Consider the following 16,579-nt stretch of genomic DNA (forward strand, 5'->3'; position numbering starts at 1 on the left):
AACTTCTGCTTTCAACTGTAAATGCATCAGAACAATGCTTTCAACTGCAAGATGCAGAGCAACAACCAGGTTAACCAAAGGTCTGGCACAAGTGACACAATTCACCCAAAAACAACTCTGACACATATGAAAGTCAAAAGACAAAACAACGGAAAAACAACGAAGTGAATAGCAGAAAACGGTGCGTGGGCTAGACCACAGAGATGGCATCACTGAGCAATACCAGACTCTAGAATACACAAGATGCGTCACTCGTATAGTTTTGAATGGGGAAAGGTGTAAAGGTCAGCAGGGTAAATGAAGCCCCGCCTACTAGCACAGGAGCCAATCATCGATCGCTATAGACTGACTTTTCTCTGGGGGAGAAGCTCGGAGCCGACGTATGTTCTTTAAGACACTTAGTAAACAAAGTAAACAAAGAGTCACTGTCATTTCTGAAGGAGATTCTTTTACTCTAAATTACTATTACTATTTTACTCTTAATTTAGTATTAAATTACTTTTGAAGACCAGAGCGATGATCAAACGATCATCATCCAGAGGATGATCATGTGCAGAACTGGTTGGTGTCGTGATCTCGTTCCTTTAAAGTGCGCATGTGCGTTAGCTGAGGCAACCTGAAAATATGCCGATTTTATTTGATTTGAACATTTACAAACTAAACTTATGAGAGGGCTGTTGTTTATTTATTTTAATGATTCCAAATGAGAATTTGACGTTTCCTCATTTCCTCACCGAATGCCCGAGGAGTTTCAAATATGTGAAATTACTTGCTTTAAAGGGACTTTGGCAATACAATGACGCATCACTTCCTTCATGAACAATACTTTCATAGAATAATGTGATCAACTATGTACTACTATGCAGTGTTCATTTTGTGGGCGAAAAATCTTCGTCATAATTTTCGACAGACAGACCACCCACTAGTTCATGTCAAGTCATTAAATGTTTATTCTGTTTATTCTCCAAGCACTATAGACCATTTTGAGGGATGTAAACAAAAACAATGGTCCCAACATATGTCCTGCTTAACTTTTAACTTCTACAGCTTCAGAGAATCCATAAAAAGCCACATGTTGATAATGTTATGATGGCTGTTTTTACATTAACAAGGTTTGTAACCGGGTCAGATTTAGTTTAGCAAATTTTAGATTTATTCGTGATCAGATGTCATGTGACGCTGCCCTATTATCACTCCATGATCATTTCTTACATCACTTACTGTTTAACCACTTGGTCCCAAGCTAGCATTACTACTTTGAAGCCACTTGAATCATTACATAAACAATCTATAAAAACGCTTGATAGGAAATCAGTTCAATTTCACCATTGTTCAATAGTAAAGAAATACAACCTGCTTAGTTGGGAAAATTCATTTAAATATGTACACATCTGTTTAATGTTTAAGACTTTACCATTAAATCAGATTGTAAATATTAGAACGACTGCTCACCGAACTACTAGAGGAGGTGAAAGAGGACTGCATTATTCCTCTCAAAAATATTCAATTCAGTCAGTCTGTATTTTCAATGAGAGCTGCTAGAGATTGTAACTCCATCCCACCAACAATTAGAAGATCATGCACTTTTTGTTCTTTTCAATCTCACGTTAAAAATTCGTAATTGGCAAATCAGCATGTCAGCATTATTACTGTATTCTTGACGCGTTTGTACTGTTGTCTTTGGCTTTTTATCCTCTTCTGCTGCCACCAGTCTGCTCTTGTTTTGTTTACTTTTTTTTACTGTATTTTATATATGAAAGTGTATTTAATGTTTAATGCTGTGCTTCTGTTTTAGGTGTGACTTTTAATCATTCTGTAAGGGGTCTACAGATGAAAAATAGCCATTCTTGGCTACTTCTGGCACATTTTACAGTAATGTTTATCAATGTGCATTGACCCTGTTAACAAGTAAACTAAAATAAAATAAATGTAAGTAATGATTAAATTGCGTTTTGTTACAGATATGAAGTTTAATAACAAGCGGGAAATGTTATTGAGCCAGAGACATCACCACATTGAAATGCTCTATAAGGTTGATTTACCATTCAGGGCTCATTCAGTGAGGTGTTAAGAGTGGGTGACCTGTTAATTTGCATTATATGCATTTGCATAGAGACAAAATAAGTGTCTGACCTTAGAGAAAGACAAGGCCACTAAGGCCCCGTTTACACTAGTACGTTTTAGTTTTAAAACGGCGTTTTAGAATGAAAACGATCCGCGTCCACACTCGCGTTTTACCCAGCGTTTCTGAACTGCTCTCCGTCCACACCAAAACGCTGAAAACGCACATCACGTGACCACACAGACGCTCTCGGGCAAGCGCTGCGCCCATCTACCCAGTTGAGAGCTGTGCTAGTCGGACTTCTCATCAAGCATCTCCCGCTGGATCTAATCTCACTATATTTATTAAACGGGATATTTCATTTATCTTGTTGTCTTTATCTAACGACATATTCCCTGACTTTGGGCATTGGAATCTATTACTTGTTCTCAGGTAACGTGTTTTGGCTGAGCGCAAAGATAAGTTAATGATTAATGAAACCACGTAGCCTACATTCTGTATATTGACTGATCGCTTGCCTTTATTTCCTATAATGTATAAACTTATTGTATGTTATACTTTTTAAATGGCCATTATCAATTCTTAAAACTGATACTCAGCAAAAGAGAGGGTGTGTTTCGTATTTTCACTGAAATTGAAAGGAGGTAGTTGTTATCAACTCCGTTTTGTTATAAATATCCAGACAGTGAAGATGACGCTCATCTTATGCAGCACGACGCCTCAACATTTCTGCTGTCTAAGTTGCTAATATTAAAATGAAAATAGGCAGTTCCTTAAATCATGTTTACATTTTATTGTTGAGAAAGTGAAACAACGAAGCCAGGGTGATGTGAATGAAGTTATAAAGTACACTGTTCCCTTTGAAGATTTACCCGTGTCCTCGATATAGTCTGCTTTTCCATATCAAACTGAGAAGAAGAGATGCAGCCTTGATCAAACTTGCGAAGTCTGAACTTACACGGAGAAGATGCAGGACTGAACTGTGCGTGTTAGGCTACTTAATATTCAGAAAAAGCCCCAATCAGAGAGGCGAACGTCTGCAGCCCCGCCTCCGTTTTCAGATTTCTCCGTTTTCCATCATCCACACTGAGACGGAGCAGCAGCGTTTTAGAATGAAAACGGCCTCTCCAGCGTTTTCGAAACGATCCGTTTTCGGCGCTTGAGAACTCCGGCGTAGTGTGGACGGTTGGCGTAACCGTAGCAAAACTTATGCGTTTTCAAACTAAAACGCATTAGTGTAAACGGGGCCTAAAGTTGATTTAGGCCCTGTTTACACGAGTGCGTTTTATTTTTAAAACAGCGTTTTAGATCAAAAACGATCCGCGTCCACACTAGCATTTCTGAACATATCTCCATCCACACTACGCCACCAAAAATGTATAGTGACCATTCGCGCACTCTGGGCATGCGCGTTCTAGTATAAACAGGAAGCATGCGTCTCGCTCAGCATTTGGTTATTGTTAGTCAACAAACAACAGATGAACAATGAACACGATGGCAAAGAAAGCAAGAGAGGTATTGTTGTGGACAGACGGGGTCGAGTTACTAAACGTAACAAATGAATAACTGCACAACGGCGCCTAAAACACACAATAGTGCAAACAACACTCCCATTTCTGTGTCCATGTTGAAGTGAAGGCTGGTCTGCTGTCTTCCGGTAGTGTTAAAGCCATGTGTTATAGTCATGTGACAGAGGCTTGACGAATAAGAGAAGGATACGCAATGACACAAAAGCCCCAATCAGCTAGCGAATCTCAGCAGCCCCGCCTCCGTTTTCAGATGTCGCCGTTTTCCCGAATCCACACTGAGACGGAGCAGCAGCGTTTTAGGATGAAAACAGCCTCTCCAGCGTTTCCAAAACGCTCCGTTTTCGGCACTCGAAAATTCCGGTGTAGTGTGGACGGATGGCGTAACCGTAGCAAAATAAATGTGTTTTCAAACTAAAACACATTAGTTAGAACAGGGCCTATGTGTACTGTTTATTACACAGAGGAAAAAGGGCAGAAAAAGACTTTTAAATAAGCCCAAATTATGTGTAAAAGTAAACAGGGGAAAAAAAGAGAAGAGGAAAAAGGCGTCTAAACAAAGCCCTTCCACATCTCTGGAGAATTCATACAGTCTTTCTGAAAACTTTGGCTTTGTCTGGCGGTGAAGTTTGGGTCCTGTCAGGAGAGATGAGCTGAGAGCCTGAACTGAACCGGCACCTGCCTTTAAACATTTATGCCTGATGCATTTTTAACACACGACATAAAAAAGGCATGACTCGGTTGTTTTCTCTTCACCGTTCTTCTTCCCGGCTCACTCGCATACACACACCTGGAGAAAAGGCTGGAGAAATGCTCGAGACTAAAAACCCGAGCTGTGTGTTTGATTACTAGTAAGTAGGGCCAGACTGAATCTGCAGACAGTTTTTTGCTATTCCTGCTGAGAATTTTGTAAACAATCTACAGATTTATGCGGAATTATTTTGGGAGTATCATCACTAAAATCTTAATATATGAAATGAAAAGTAATACCTGTTCAACTTCTTTAAATGTCAACAATGTAAATCCAATTAGATACACTTTATTTGATAAACAAAGCACATCTCTCTTATATCATAGATCTATTATTAGACGGAGAATATTACTTTACAAAGTGTATGGTAAATAAAACAAATGAATATGCTCATATCAGGCAATATTATTACTTTACTTTGAAATTAATTTAATTATTAATAAATACAAATGTACTTGATATCTATAGCGCAGCTCCCACGGAAAGGTTCAAAGCTGTCTGGGAGAAAGATTTAGGGGCTGAAATTTCAGCAGACACATGGGATAAATGCCTGGAGATGATACGGTCCTGTTCAGTGACCAGTAGACTTCAATTGGTCCAATTTATGGTTATCCATCGGTTACATCATACTAAAGCCAAGGTGCATATGATTTTTCCCTCCGCATCACCATTATGTGACAGGTGCAAAGTGACAGAAGACACGACTTCCCATGCTTTCTGGTTTTGTCCTTTGCTATATTCATTCGGGTCAAACATATTTGATTGGTACTCTAAAGGCCTGTGCACACTGAGACGTTTTCCGTCGACGTTTCCAATGTGGCGTCAATGTGATTGTGCACACCAACTCGCAAAACGCCAGGCGCAAAAGTGAATTTAAAAAAAAACGCCTCATACTCGTTTTTTTTTTTTGACGCGCCACAATAAACCTCCTCCACCATTCAGATCGGCACTTTTGTTCTTGTGCACGGAGCTGCTGAAGTTACAGTAAACAGCCCTTGGAGGCGCTCAAGCGCAAAACTGTCAATGCGAGCGCACACTGAAGAAGATCCCCAGAGTTGATATGAACGTGGAGCTGCTTACTGCACTGCTGAACAATAATCATATCTTCATCTCTAGAACTGGAGCTGCTGCTTGAACCATCTGAGCTTGTTCGAGTCTCCAGTAACTTTAACAACAAGCGTGTGAACGTCCCAATGTTGACAGGTATAGCTATAAATGGGATCTGTGTTCTCGTGTCTGCAGTGTAAGCAGGTAGATCAGATTCACCGGTCAATGAGAGTTGCACATCATTAAAAGCCGTAGAGAATGACGTCAAGTTTGACGCTTTCAGAACAGACTTCAGCAGAGCTCCAAAGCTTAGATCGCATGCACGAGGACTAAAAAGCTTTGAGATTGTCTTGTAGCACAAGTATTTAAAGGGCCATGAAACCCGCTCGTTTCAGCAGGGTGTTTTCACACCTTTACTTTGGAAAAAGTCAGAAAAGTGGGCGTGTCCAGCTCTGTTTAGGGGGGAGTGTCGGAGGAACTAGAGTGGGATGGTGTGGGACTGTCTATTTGGGCGCGCGCGAGTTTCCGAGTCAAAACACACACACACACACACACACAGGGGACAAAGTGACTGTGTTTACATGGACATCTGTAGTCGAACTATATGCCAAATTATTAAATGTTGGACTTTAACTGCAGTTTGGCTCTTTCATTCAGGGAATTCATTCATGCCCCTCGCGACAAACTAGATATTTGATTCGAGGAGCTGCTCTAAGCGTGTATTTTTCATGCAATGTTTGATACCGCACGGCGAATGAGAGAAAAAAAAACTCTGCATTTCCCGGAAACTTAGATGCACACGGCAGGTAGCGTCAGAAAGCCGCGTGTGTTATTCCGGTCACTAAATGCGGTGAAAATCCTACACGAGGTTAAAGTTTGGTTGTGGTGCTAACATGTTTACAGTCGGTGCAATAGTTAACTTAGTTCAATACGAACAAACTGAATAAACAAAGAGCACTGGCCGCTCACTTACCAAATCTGTAGAGACAGGACAATCACCAGCAACTAGAGCCGCGTCTTTATTAAGAGGAGACTAAAGCAAATCCAGATCTCAGCGTTTGCAGATGAGAACAGCTCTCAGGTAAACAATAATCCTCCTTAGACACGTAAGTTATTGTTGTCGAGCGTCGCGTACACTGTTAATCCACACGTGACTCCAGCTGAGCTCTCACAGAGAGAAAATGAAAACAAAACTTCACTGCAGCAAACTATAAAAGCAACACTTCACGCTTGTTTTGCCAACACAACGTGGCGTCTCTGTCGTCTAAACACTGTGACAGTAATGAATATTAATGAAGTTGCTCAATAGAGCGCGCTGATTGGTTTGAACCAAGTCTTACTCATGCATTAATGTGTGTAAGACGTAATAAGACACACTCTGGCTCAGACGTCCAGTCTGCACGCTGGAATACACGCTATTATGTCATGACCGTGACGCAGCTTCAAACATTCGTTTCAAACCGGAAGTACGAATTTGCTTGAAATAACGCAAAAACAACCAATTTACACTTTTTAGTGAAATATAGGTGTCCTAATAGTGTTTTTAGCAGTGTGGGACACATATACCACTACCAACAGCTCAACACATGTGTTCTGGTGTTTCGTGACCCTTCAAACATGTTAATGAGAGCGACAGAGCGCAATGTCCGCCACGTAACCAGTTTAATTTAATATAACACATCATGTGCATAAATCACTCCATGGACATTACATCAAGTTGCTGGAAGTCGCTATCAGAGCAAACACCCCTTAAGATCAGCCATTTTTCCTAGAAAAATGATTAAGTTATGATTATTTCCTTTCTTTTTTAGTGTTTCAGACCAGACCATAATCTCAGTAAATGTTTCCATCCGAATATGTGAATTAGATATATGTGCAAGCACGCATATATGTGCAAGACAGGCAGACTGGCAGTGCAGCGGCTGTTAACCTGACAGCGCACCTGTCACTGTACCTGTCTGAGAGAGCAAGCAGAGTTTTCCACAGTCAATCAGTGAAGCGGACCGATACATCAGAAGCAAGAGCGAGATATGACACCAGCCCGGCTCATTATCAGTGTGAGGTGTGTGTTCGCGCTGTAAATGAGAACACGGCCGGCACTTTTAGCTGTCAGTTCAAAACGCCGCTTCAGTTCACATGCTTATTAGCAGGCAATTAGCATAGAGTCTGTTACCAAACAATGGCTTAACGCGGGGGTGATAATCTGAATGTGCCTTTCCTTAAGAAGGAGTATGACTGAAAGCAGGCTCGTGATCTCAGGCTCCCAGAATGAATTGTAAAGAGATGACTACCCACAAGCCCCCAGCCAGCGGCTTGCCGAGCTCTTCCACAGCTGTGGGTTTAGTTAAAAATAGCTGCGGTTTGAGCAGGGCATTAAGTGCGAGATCCTCCTCCTAAAAGGCACCGATTGTTCTCCGAGAAATAATCTGATGTCTACACCGAACACACAAAGAGGACGGAAGTCAACATGCAGGACGAGCTCCAAGATATTTACAGAACATGTGAGGTGAAGCTGGTTACGGCTTGCATAAATGCCAATTGAAGATTGGCTCTGTGCATGAATGGACTTTCACACGAAGCAGAGAGCAACAAAATAAACACATGAAGCTGATCTATCTGATCTCTCTTTTTTGTTTGCCGGAAAAAGAAACCCGGGGGTGCCAGCACAGCCCTCTTGCCTGGGTTTGCATGCACTGCAGTGGGCTGAGCGTGTGACGGCCTGTGGTGAGGCTGGATCGGGCCTGCAGCGGCTGGATTGCAGCGAGGTAAACAGATGAATAAAACATTGTGGTTTTGTGCAGGCCTGACCTCGGTTAACACCACGCTGTTTACACACACACACACACACAAGAGCAGTGTGTGTAACGGAGAGGGGAGTGGCTCACACAAAGCCGTTGAGCATGAAACAGATATGCTCATGTTCTCCTTTCAGCACAATCAATGGACTGACTCACAGAGTTCTTCTGTCTTGACCCATTTACAGACCGCCGTCTGCTCTGATGCAAGCGTGCAAAGTGGAGCCCACGAGGACAGACATCACACAGGGTTATCAAGGGCGTGCGGCGGTGTAGATCTCGATTCACACTAAAGTAGAGCGGCACGATTCTGGCTAAAATGAGAATTAGGATTATGATATGAAACCAAGTTTGTGGACGCCATTATACCGACACAGATCACTCTGCCTATTCATGCCAGAGTCCTACTGTAAAAGTGATCGACAGGTGCTCATTTGTGTGTGTGTGTAACTTATCTTTATTTATTTATGATTAGTTTATGGGTAAAACGAAGACCATGCAGGTCAGCTAGTTGAAATGGTGGGCTACAAGTCATTTATTAGTCATGAATTAATTAATTATTTATAAATAATTAATCCACCTCCGCCTTTGACGACGATGCCATCGTCCATCGCGATGTTTTTACATTAGACATCGTTACGATGCCAAACTGGTCGACATCACCCAACCGTATTTTTCACAAGACTCAACAATTTGTAAACACTCACTTCATCGGGCTTGCAACTCTCAGCACCGCCCATGCTCATCACAGCTAGCAAGCCGACCAATCACAGAGCTCGCGTTATTCGTACTTGCGACGTGTAGTTACAATTTTCAGGTGTGCATTAACTTTGGCGTCAGCATCAGCAAAGGCTATGCAAGCGAGAAGGCTGCACCATAGTATAAATCAGACGTACAAGTCACAGAGAAAAAAAAAGTAATTTAATATAAGATATATAGCACTATATGAAGATAAAAGTTCAACAACTAACATAAATCGCTCGCATTAATTAAATATTAGCAACCGTGTTTACCTTCATGTTTTCTCTCACACCATACACAACAAGACTTCCGCTGCTTGTTCAAACTACTTTTTTGAAATGAGTTGGGATTAGGGTTGGGCCGATAGATGGTGCCATCGTCCATCGCGATGTTTCACATTAGACATTGTTAAGATGCCAAACTGGTCGACATCGCCCAACCCTATTTTTCACAAGACTCGACAATTTGTAAACACTCACTCCATCGGGCTTGCAACTCTCAGCACCGCCCATGCTCATCACAGCTAGCAAGACGACCAATCACAGAGCTCGCGTTATTCGTACTTATGACGTGTAGTTACATTTTTTCAGGTGTGCATTAACATTGGCGTCAGCATCAGCAAAGGCTATGCAAGCGAGAAGGCTGCACCGTAGTATAAATCAGACGTACAAGTTCGACAAGTCATGGAGGAAAAAAAAAAATTATTTAATAAAATATATAGCACTATATGAAGATAAAAGTTCAACAACTAACATAAATCGCTCGCATTAATTAAATATTTGCAACCGTGTTTACCTTCATGTTTTCTCTCACACCATACACAACAAGACTTGTTCAAACTACTTTTTTGAAATAAGTTTGGATCAGGGTTGGGCCGATAGATGGTGCCATCGTCCATCGCGATGGCCAATAGACAACACGATGCTGAGCCGGCATCACCGATCCTCCGCCCTGCCCCCGTTGCAAACCAGCTCACGAAAAATACACACACAGGCCCCGTTTACACGAATACGTCTTAATGTTAAAACGGCATTTTAGAACGAAAATGATCTTCATCCATACCGTGTTTTACCTAGCATTTCTAGGCAACGCACATCACGTGACCACACAAATAGACACAGCCACACACACTGTCATGCGCTCCTCTGAGCTCCAGAGAGCAGTGCACGTCGGAGAGTTTATCACGGATGTACCGCCGCATCGCGTCTCACTATAGCTATTAAACGTGATATTCAGACATCCCAAGTTTCGGAAGTTCCAGGAGTCTCTATGCAGTGGCGTAGCGCAAAATGCAGAGGCCCCCCTGCAGGGATCACTGACGGGCCCCCCTGATGATGAGGTGGGGGGGTTGGTGACGCGATCACAAATTAAGGAGCGATCACATATTAAGGAGCGGGGAAGGCAGGCGGGGTGGAGCGACAATGTGGAGAAGCCTTCACAAACTAAGGAGCGATCACTAACCGAAAGCGGCGAGAGCGCCAAAGTAGCCAGAAGTCATTCATTTTCAATAAGAACCGGCGGCGAGAAACAGCGCGACGCGTCTTCTCCGGTGTGAGCGTCAAGGAGAGATCAAATCAAGTCAACTTTGAGCTATGATATGACGCGGTTCGGCGGCAAGCAATCAGAATGAAGTAGTCCACCGCTTGAGAGGTGTTTAGAGAACACAGACCTGTGAACTTTGGTTCTGACCACATTTGTTCCCAAGAGTTTGATTATTGCGGTTGCTGGATTTTCAATTATTAAAAATCGCGACGACGCGGGGCCCCCTAATCACTGCGGGCCTGTCCGCTTCGCCACTGTCTCTATGCATTTGCGTGACTCAAAATGCCCGCAAACGAGTGATAATCTCCAGGGAATCGCACGTCTCCATCCAAGTCCACAAATAAGTCACGCACCCCTCTCACTCCCGGATCTCTCCTCTCTCTTCAGACACGTCACGCGCACTCAGTCAAGCCATCGTCCATCGCGATGTTTCAATTTAGACATCGTACGATGGCAAATTAGTAGACATCGCCCAACCCTAGTTGAGATGACACAATTCTTCAGTTGTTTTCGAGACAACTTAACTATTTTAAGTTAAATCCATTTCAATTCGTTAACGTAATCCATATGTTTTGAGACGACAAAGGAATGGTTTGGAAGCCAGTATTTTTTATGATGTAGGACATTTTCACAGAGGACAACAGTAAAAAGCCCAAAACAACAACGAAAAACTGACAAACTTAGACACCCCTGATGAAGATAGACACTTCAAGCTATATAAAAAGCTCTGTTTGTCTTCCAAAAACGGTTATGCCTATTTGTAAACCCAAATAGAAGTCAAACCAGGCCATTTTCCAAACGCTTCAGCTTTCTGTCTGGAGTTCTTACCCTCCTAGCTGGCGGGGTTTGTTGTCTGGATGTCCTTTGCATTCATAGCTGCAGCTCAGACGAGTCCTTTTCTCTGGGTTTCAGCCATAGACAGGACAGCATGGGCGTTTCCTGGCTCGCTAGCCCAGGGGCCTAAAATACCCAGGGGCTGCGTTCACAAATTGTGCGGTGAGCAAGTTTAACAGCCTCTCTGTTCAAGAGCCGAGACGCTGTGCCAAACTTACATGAGGGGTGAGAGAAAGGGGAGGAACTACAGAACGCGAGAGAGAAAGAGAGAGAGAGAAAACGCAAATGTGAGAGACAGGGAAAGAAATGAGATGAGAAAAGGTCAGCGCCGACGCTCATGTAAACACCAGCTAAGGATTTACAGTGCGGCCAGAAAGCTCTCAGAGACACATGAAGCCCAAGAGGAGCAGGAGACCCAAAGCGAGGAGACATTCCAGGAAAAGACAGACCTCCCCTCCTCTGCTCTCCCAACTGGGAAAGCTTTGTTTTAATGGAGTACAGGCTTCCTGGCCGCTGTCAACTCGGGAACGGATGAAAAAGAGTGAGGTTGCAGACCTCTGAAACAAGAAGTGAATGGGTTCCTTTCACACTGTACTGCCCCTTTCAGTTGTGTTTACAGCAAGCGCAGGTCTATTTTAGTGTTTATTCACGCTTTATTTAAAGGCTACAAACACAAACTGCTGTTCTGGACACGTTTAACGTCAACAAATTGGTTAAAAGTTAACTTGCTAGGTTATATTTAAAAACCATAAGTATAATAGATAGCCGTAAGCATGCGTCAATACCACCGCCATATTGGTCAGGGCTTCCAGCACAAAATTCATTCAAGCACACTTAGACAAGACCAAAGCCAATCTGAAGATGCTGGATTTTTATGTTCAGAGCAAACGCAGGTGTATTTTGGTGTATATTCATACTTTATTTAAAGGCTACAACACAAACTGCTGTTCTGGACCCTTTTAACATCAACAAATTGGTTAACAGTTAACTTGCTAGGTTATATTTAAAACCATAGACATATACATTAGATATTGCATAAAAGCCGTAAGCATGCATCAATACCGCCGCCATATTGGTGAGGGCTTCCAGCACCAAACTCATTCAACCACACTTAGTCAAAATTAAAGCCAATCTGAAGATGCTGGACTTTTAGAGCAAGCGCAGGTCTATTTTTGTGTGTTAATTCACACTTTATTTAAAGGCTACAACACAAATTACTGATTTAGTTAATTTGCTAGGTTGTACTTTAAAATCCATAGATATTTACATTAGATATCGATTACAGGCCATAAGCATGCGTCAATACCGCCGCCATATTGGTCAGGGCTTCCAGCACAAAACTCATTCATGCACACTTAAACAAGCTGATCTGAAAATGCTGGATTTTTATGTTCACAGCAAGCGCAGGTCTATTTTTTTGTTTATTCACACTTTATTTACAGGCTACAAACACAAACGGCTGTTCTGGACACTTTTAACATCAACAGATTGGTTATCAGTTAAATTGCTAGGTTGTACTTAAAAACAATAGATATCGCATACAAGCCCTAAGCATGCGTCAATACCGCCGCCATATTGGTCAGGGCTTCCAGCACAAAACTCATTCAAGCCCACCTAGACAAGCCAATCTGAAGATGCTCACCTTCTATGTTCAGAGCAAGCGCAGGTCTATTTTAGTGTTTATTCACACTTTATTTACAGGCTACAACACAAACTGCTGTTCTGGACACTTTTAACATCAACAGATTGGTTATCAGTTAAATTGCTAGGTTGTACTTAAAAACAATAGATATCGCATACAAGCCCTAAGCATGCGTCAATACCGCCGCCATATTGGTCAGGGCTTCCAGCACAAAACTCATTCAAGCCCACCTAGACAAGCCAATCTGAAGATGCTCACCTTCTATGTTCAGAGCAAGCGCAGGTCTATTTTAGTGTTTATTCACACTTTATTTACAGGCTACAACACAAACTGCTGTTCTGGACACTTTTAACATCAACAAATTGGTTAACAGTTAACTTGCTAGGTTATATTTAAAAACCATAGACATATACATTAGATATTGCATAAAATCCGTAAGCATGCATCAATACCGCCGCCATATTGGTGAGGGCTTCAAGCACAAAACTCATTCAACCACACTTAGACAAGACCAAAGCCAATCTGAAGATGCTAACCGATGTTTACAGCAAGCGCAGGTCTATTTTAGTGTTTATTCACACTTTATTTAAAGGCTACAACAAAACTGCTGTTCTGGACACTTTTAACATCAACAAATTGGTTAACAGTTAACTTGCTAGGTTATATTTAAAAACCAACCTACAAACACAAACTGCTGTTTTACAGTTAATTTGCTAGGTTTTACTTTAAAATCTATAGATATATACATTAGATATCGATTACAGGCCATGAGCATGTGTCAATACCGCCGCCATATTGGTCAGGGCTTCCAGCACCAAACTCATTCAAGCCCACCTAGACAAGCCAATCTGAAGATGCTCACCTTCTATGTTCACAGCAAACGCAGGTTTATTTTAGTGTTTATTCACACTTTATTTACAGGCTACAACACAAACTGCTGTTCTGGACACTTTTAACATCAACAAATTGGTCAACAGCTAACTTGCTAGGTTGTACTAAAAAACAAACATCATTAGATATGGCATACAGGCCATGAGCATACATCAATCATTTACAGTTAACTTGCTAGGTTGTACTTAAAAGGTGCATATAAATCACTGGACTAAACTATTAGCATTGCGCATTATTTCCATTATTCATTAAATTAACCATTACATTTATTTAAAGTGTCTAACCCTACCCTACACCTAAACTCAACCCTTAAAGTAAACACCAATTATATTGATTATTAGTCCTATTATTAATTAAATTATCCATTAAATTATATTTTATTATCATCTACCCCTACCCTAAGCCTCACGCTAATACAAAAACAGTCATTATTGCTGTTCTGTGTTTATTATATTGTATTGCAGTAATAATAGAAGTCATTTTCAGCAACTTCCGGCCACAGATGTCTCCTTTCCAGACTGTGCCCTCTGCAAACATGGCCGCCACCCTGGCAAAACGTGCACATGCTCATGGCACACACACACATACACTAAAATACACACAATCAATGGCAAAGAACAGAAAGCTGAACATCTTCTCTGCGCTGAAAACCGCATTTCCTCAAAGCAGCCTGGATCCTTCCCTCCCTGTGCGCATGTGTGTGTTCGTCAATATGCATGCACAGAAACGAGGATACACACACACACACACACACTGACAGCGAAGGACAGCTGCTCTCGCTCTTCCCTTCCCCCAGACTCTCAGAAACGGAGCGAACGCATGCGGACGGAGGGAGAGAAAGAGAGAAAGATGGAGGAGAGCAGTAGGGAGGGGGAAGGCGGCCATGAAAGGGCTTTGTTTCTAGTTGCTCTGATGGCTTTCACAGACACTGATTGAACACCAGAGCAGGATCACGACACTGGAGAGCATATTTAATAGACTGCTATAGGCTCATCTGTGTCATTGAAGTATTACGATTATGAACTTAAATTAAATAAATACAATGGTTTTGAATAGGAATGGGCATGGGAATTGTTTAAAGGTGCAGTGTGTGAGTTTTTGACAACATAATAATACCATAATATGTGTGCAGATATTCAGAAACATGCTCAGTGAACATTCTTGTCTGTCTAAATAGCAATGCTGAAGTCAGATGTTCTGCTTTGAGAATGTGCTTTACGTGCCAGAACGTCTGTCTTTGTTTTGGTCCCTTTAACCCGCCCACTGCCAGTTCAGCCAATTATATTACAGCACTCAGGGTTGCCAGATGGTGGAATTTAGAATATTTACATTCATTCATTTAGTCAGGAAGGCTCTCAAAGTGTGTGTCCGTAACCTAAATGTAACCTCTGGTGGACAGCAGCAGACTCTGAAATGAGATGCAGATTCAGAGTTCCACATGAGGTTATTAATTAGCAAGTAATATAAATATTATGAGCGTAAACATTCGGTGAGCAGGTTACAACACGCTAAAGTCCTAACAACACGCTATATGATTCCGTAATAAGCAAGTTGGCTGTTTGCAGCAGACGAAATACGACGAAAACTAAATATTGCAATGTCAGTTTTTTCAATATATATAGTCAATCCTAGAGCTGCACGAATGACTGAAAAAAGATCGCGATCTTATTGTTCTGTCTCCCGGAAAACTTCCAGATTTCCACCAGTGAGATTCATTAAATATGACGGGGCGAGGCGAGCTTTTGTTGCGAACTCGGTGCTACAGAGACAAGAACTGTGACACCACAGCTGCCCCCGCTCTGATCATACAGGTTTGGATTTGAGCAACAGTGTGGAAGGAGCCTCCACTCTTTCTGTAACAAGCTACAAGTCTTTTATCTAACTAAATTAATCTTGCTTAACAAACAAAACATTGATTCACCAGCTTTTCTTAATGGAATTACAGTAGTAGAATATAGCCTAAGGTGGATATATAGTGTTTTGCATGTTATGTTATGCACATTCTGGCCAAAACTAACTCAGAATCTTATTATTATTGATCAATCTTTGTATATATTATTCCATATATTTATGATGTATTGTTCTTTTTAATCAATTTAAGATGTTTGACAATGTTACGATTAATATGTTGCATGTTGGTAGGGCTGGGCGATTTTTCCGATTTTTTTCGATTAATTCGAATTTACGTTTTAAGACGATTTAATTTTGAATGAAATCGAGAAATCGCGATTTTTAAAAATATATATATTTAATACATTATAATGGCACCAATGCGCTTGGGTTCACTCTCTGTATGAAGCAGGAAGCACACCAGAAGCGCCTCTCGGCGACGCGCCGCACAGCACCACGCCATGGATTTTAGAATTCTAAACAGGTTTCTATACACACACTGACGCCGCCCAGCCACGATTCACGAAGCAGTTCATATTTCACAGAGCGCCATCTGATTAGTTTGATGTTAAATATCATGTGAATGTGTGCGTCTGGTGTGTGATAGTTTAAACTGTCATGTGCACGCCGTGTCACGGCGCTTCTGGTGTGCGACCTGCTTGACTGCCTGTTAAAGCGTGAAGTCATGTAGGATTTTACTTGTTGCATTAGTCTGAGTCACGTCTGTGTGGATTGTCAAGACATATTCCCTCATCAAGTCGATAAACTCGATCTCAACATGTATTAAGGACGTAAAAGCCTGCCGTGTGAAAACCCGCGCCGATCTTTTGGTTTGAACACGAGCAGAGGTGAGGGACT

The 16,579-nt window shown here is 41.8% G+C and overlaps 1 protein-coding gene across 5 annotated transcripts in view; it reads right to left on the minus strand.

Moving 5' to 3' along the window:
• znf609a (zinc finger protein 609a) overlaps window positions 1-16,579 on the minus strand; it is a 180,762-nt gene that overhangs the window by 99,618 nt on the left and 64,565 nt on the right. The window contains exon 1 of one of the 5 annotated variants that reach the window (XM_005174214.5): window positions 11,293-11,508. Coding sequence (XP_005174271.1) covers window positions 11,293-11,334 — 42 coding nt within the window. The 5' untranslated portion in view covers window positions 11,335-11,508. 5 annotated transcript variants of the gene reach the window in all.

This window comes from Danio rerio, chromosome 25 (assembly GCF_049306965.1).
Source record: "Danio rerio strain Tuebingen ecotype United States chromosome 25, GRCz12tu, whole genome shotgun sequence".
Classification (NCBI taxonomy): Eukaryota; Metazoa; Chordata; class Actinopteri; order Cypriniformes; family Danionidae; genus Danio; species Danio rerio.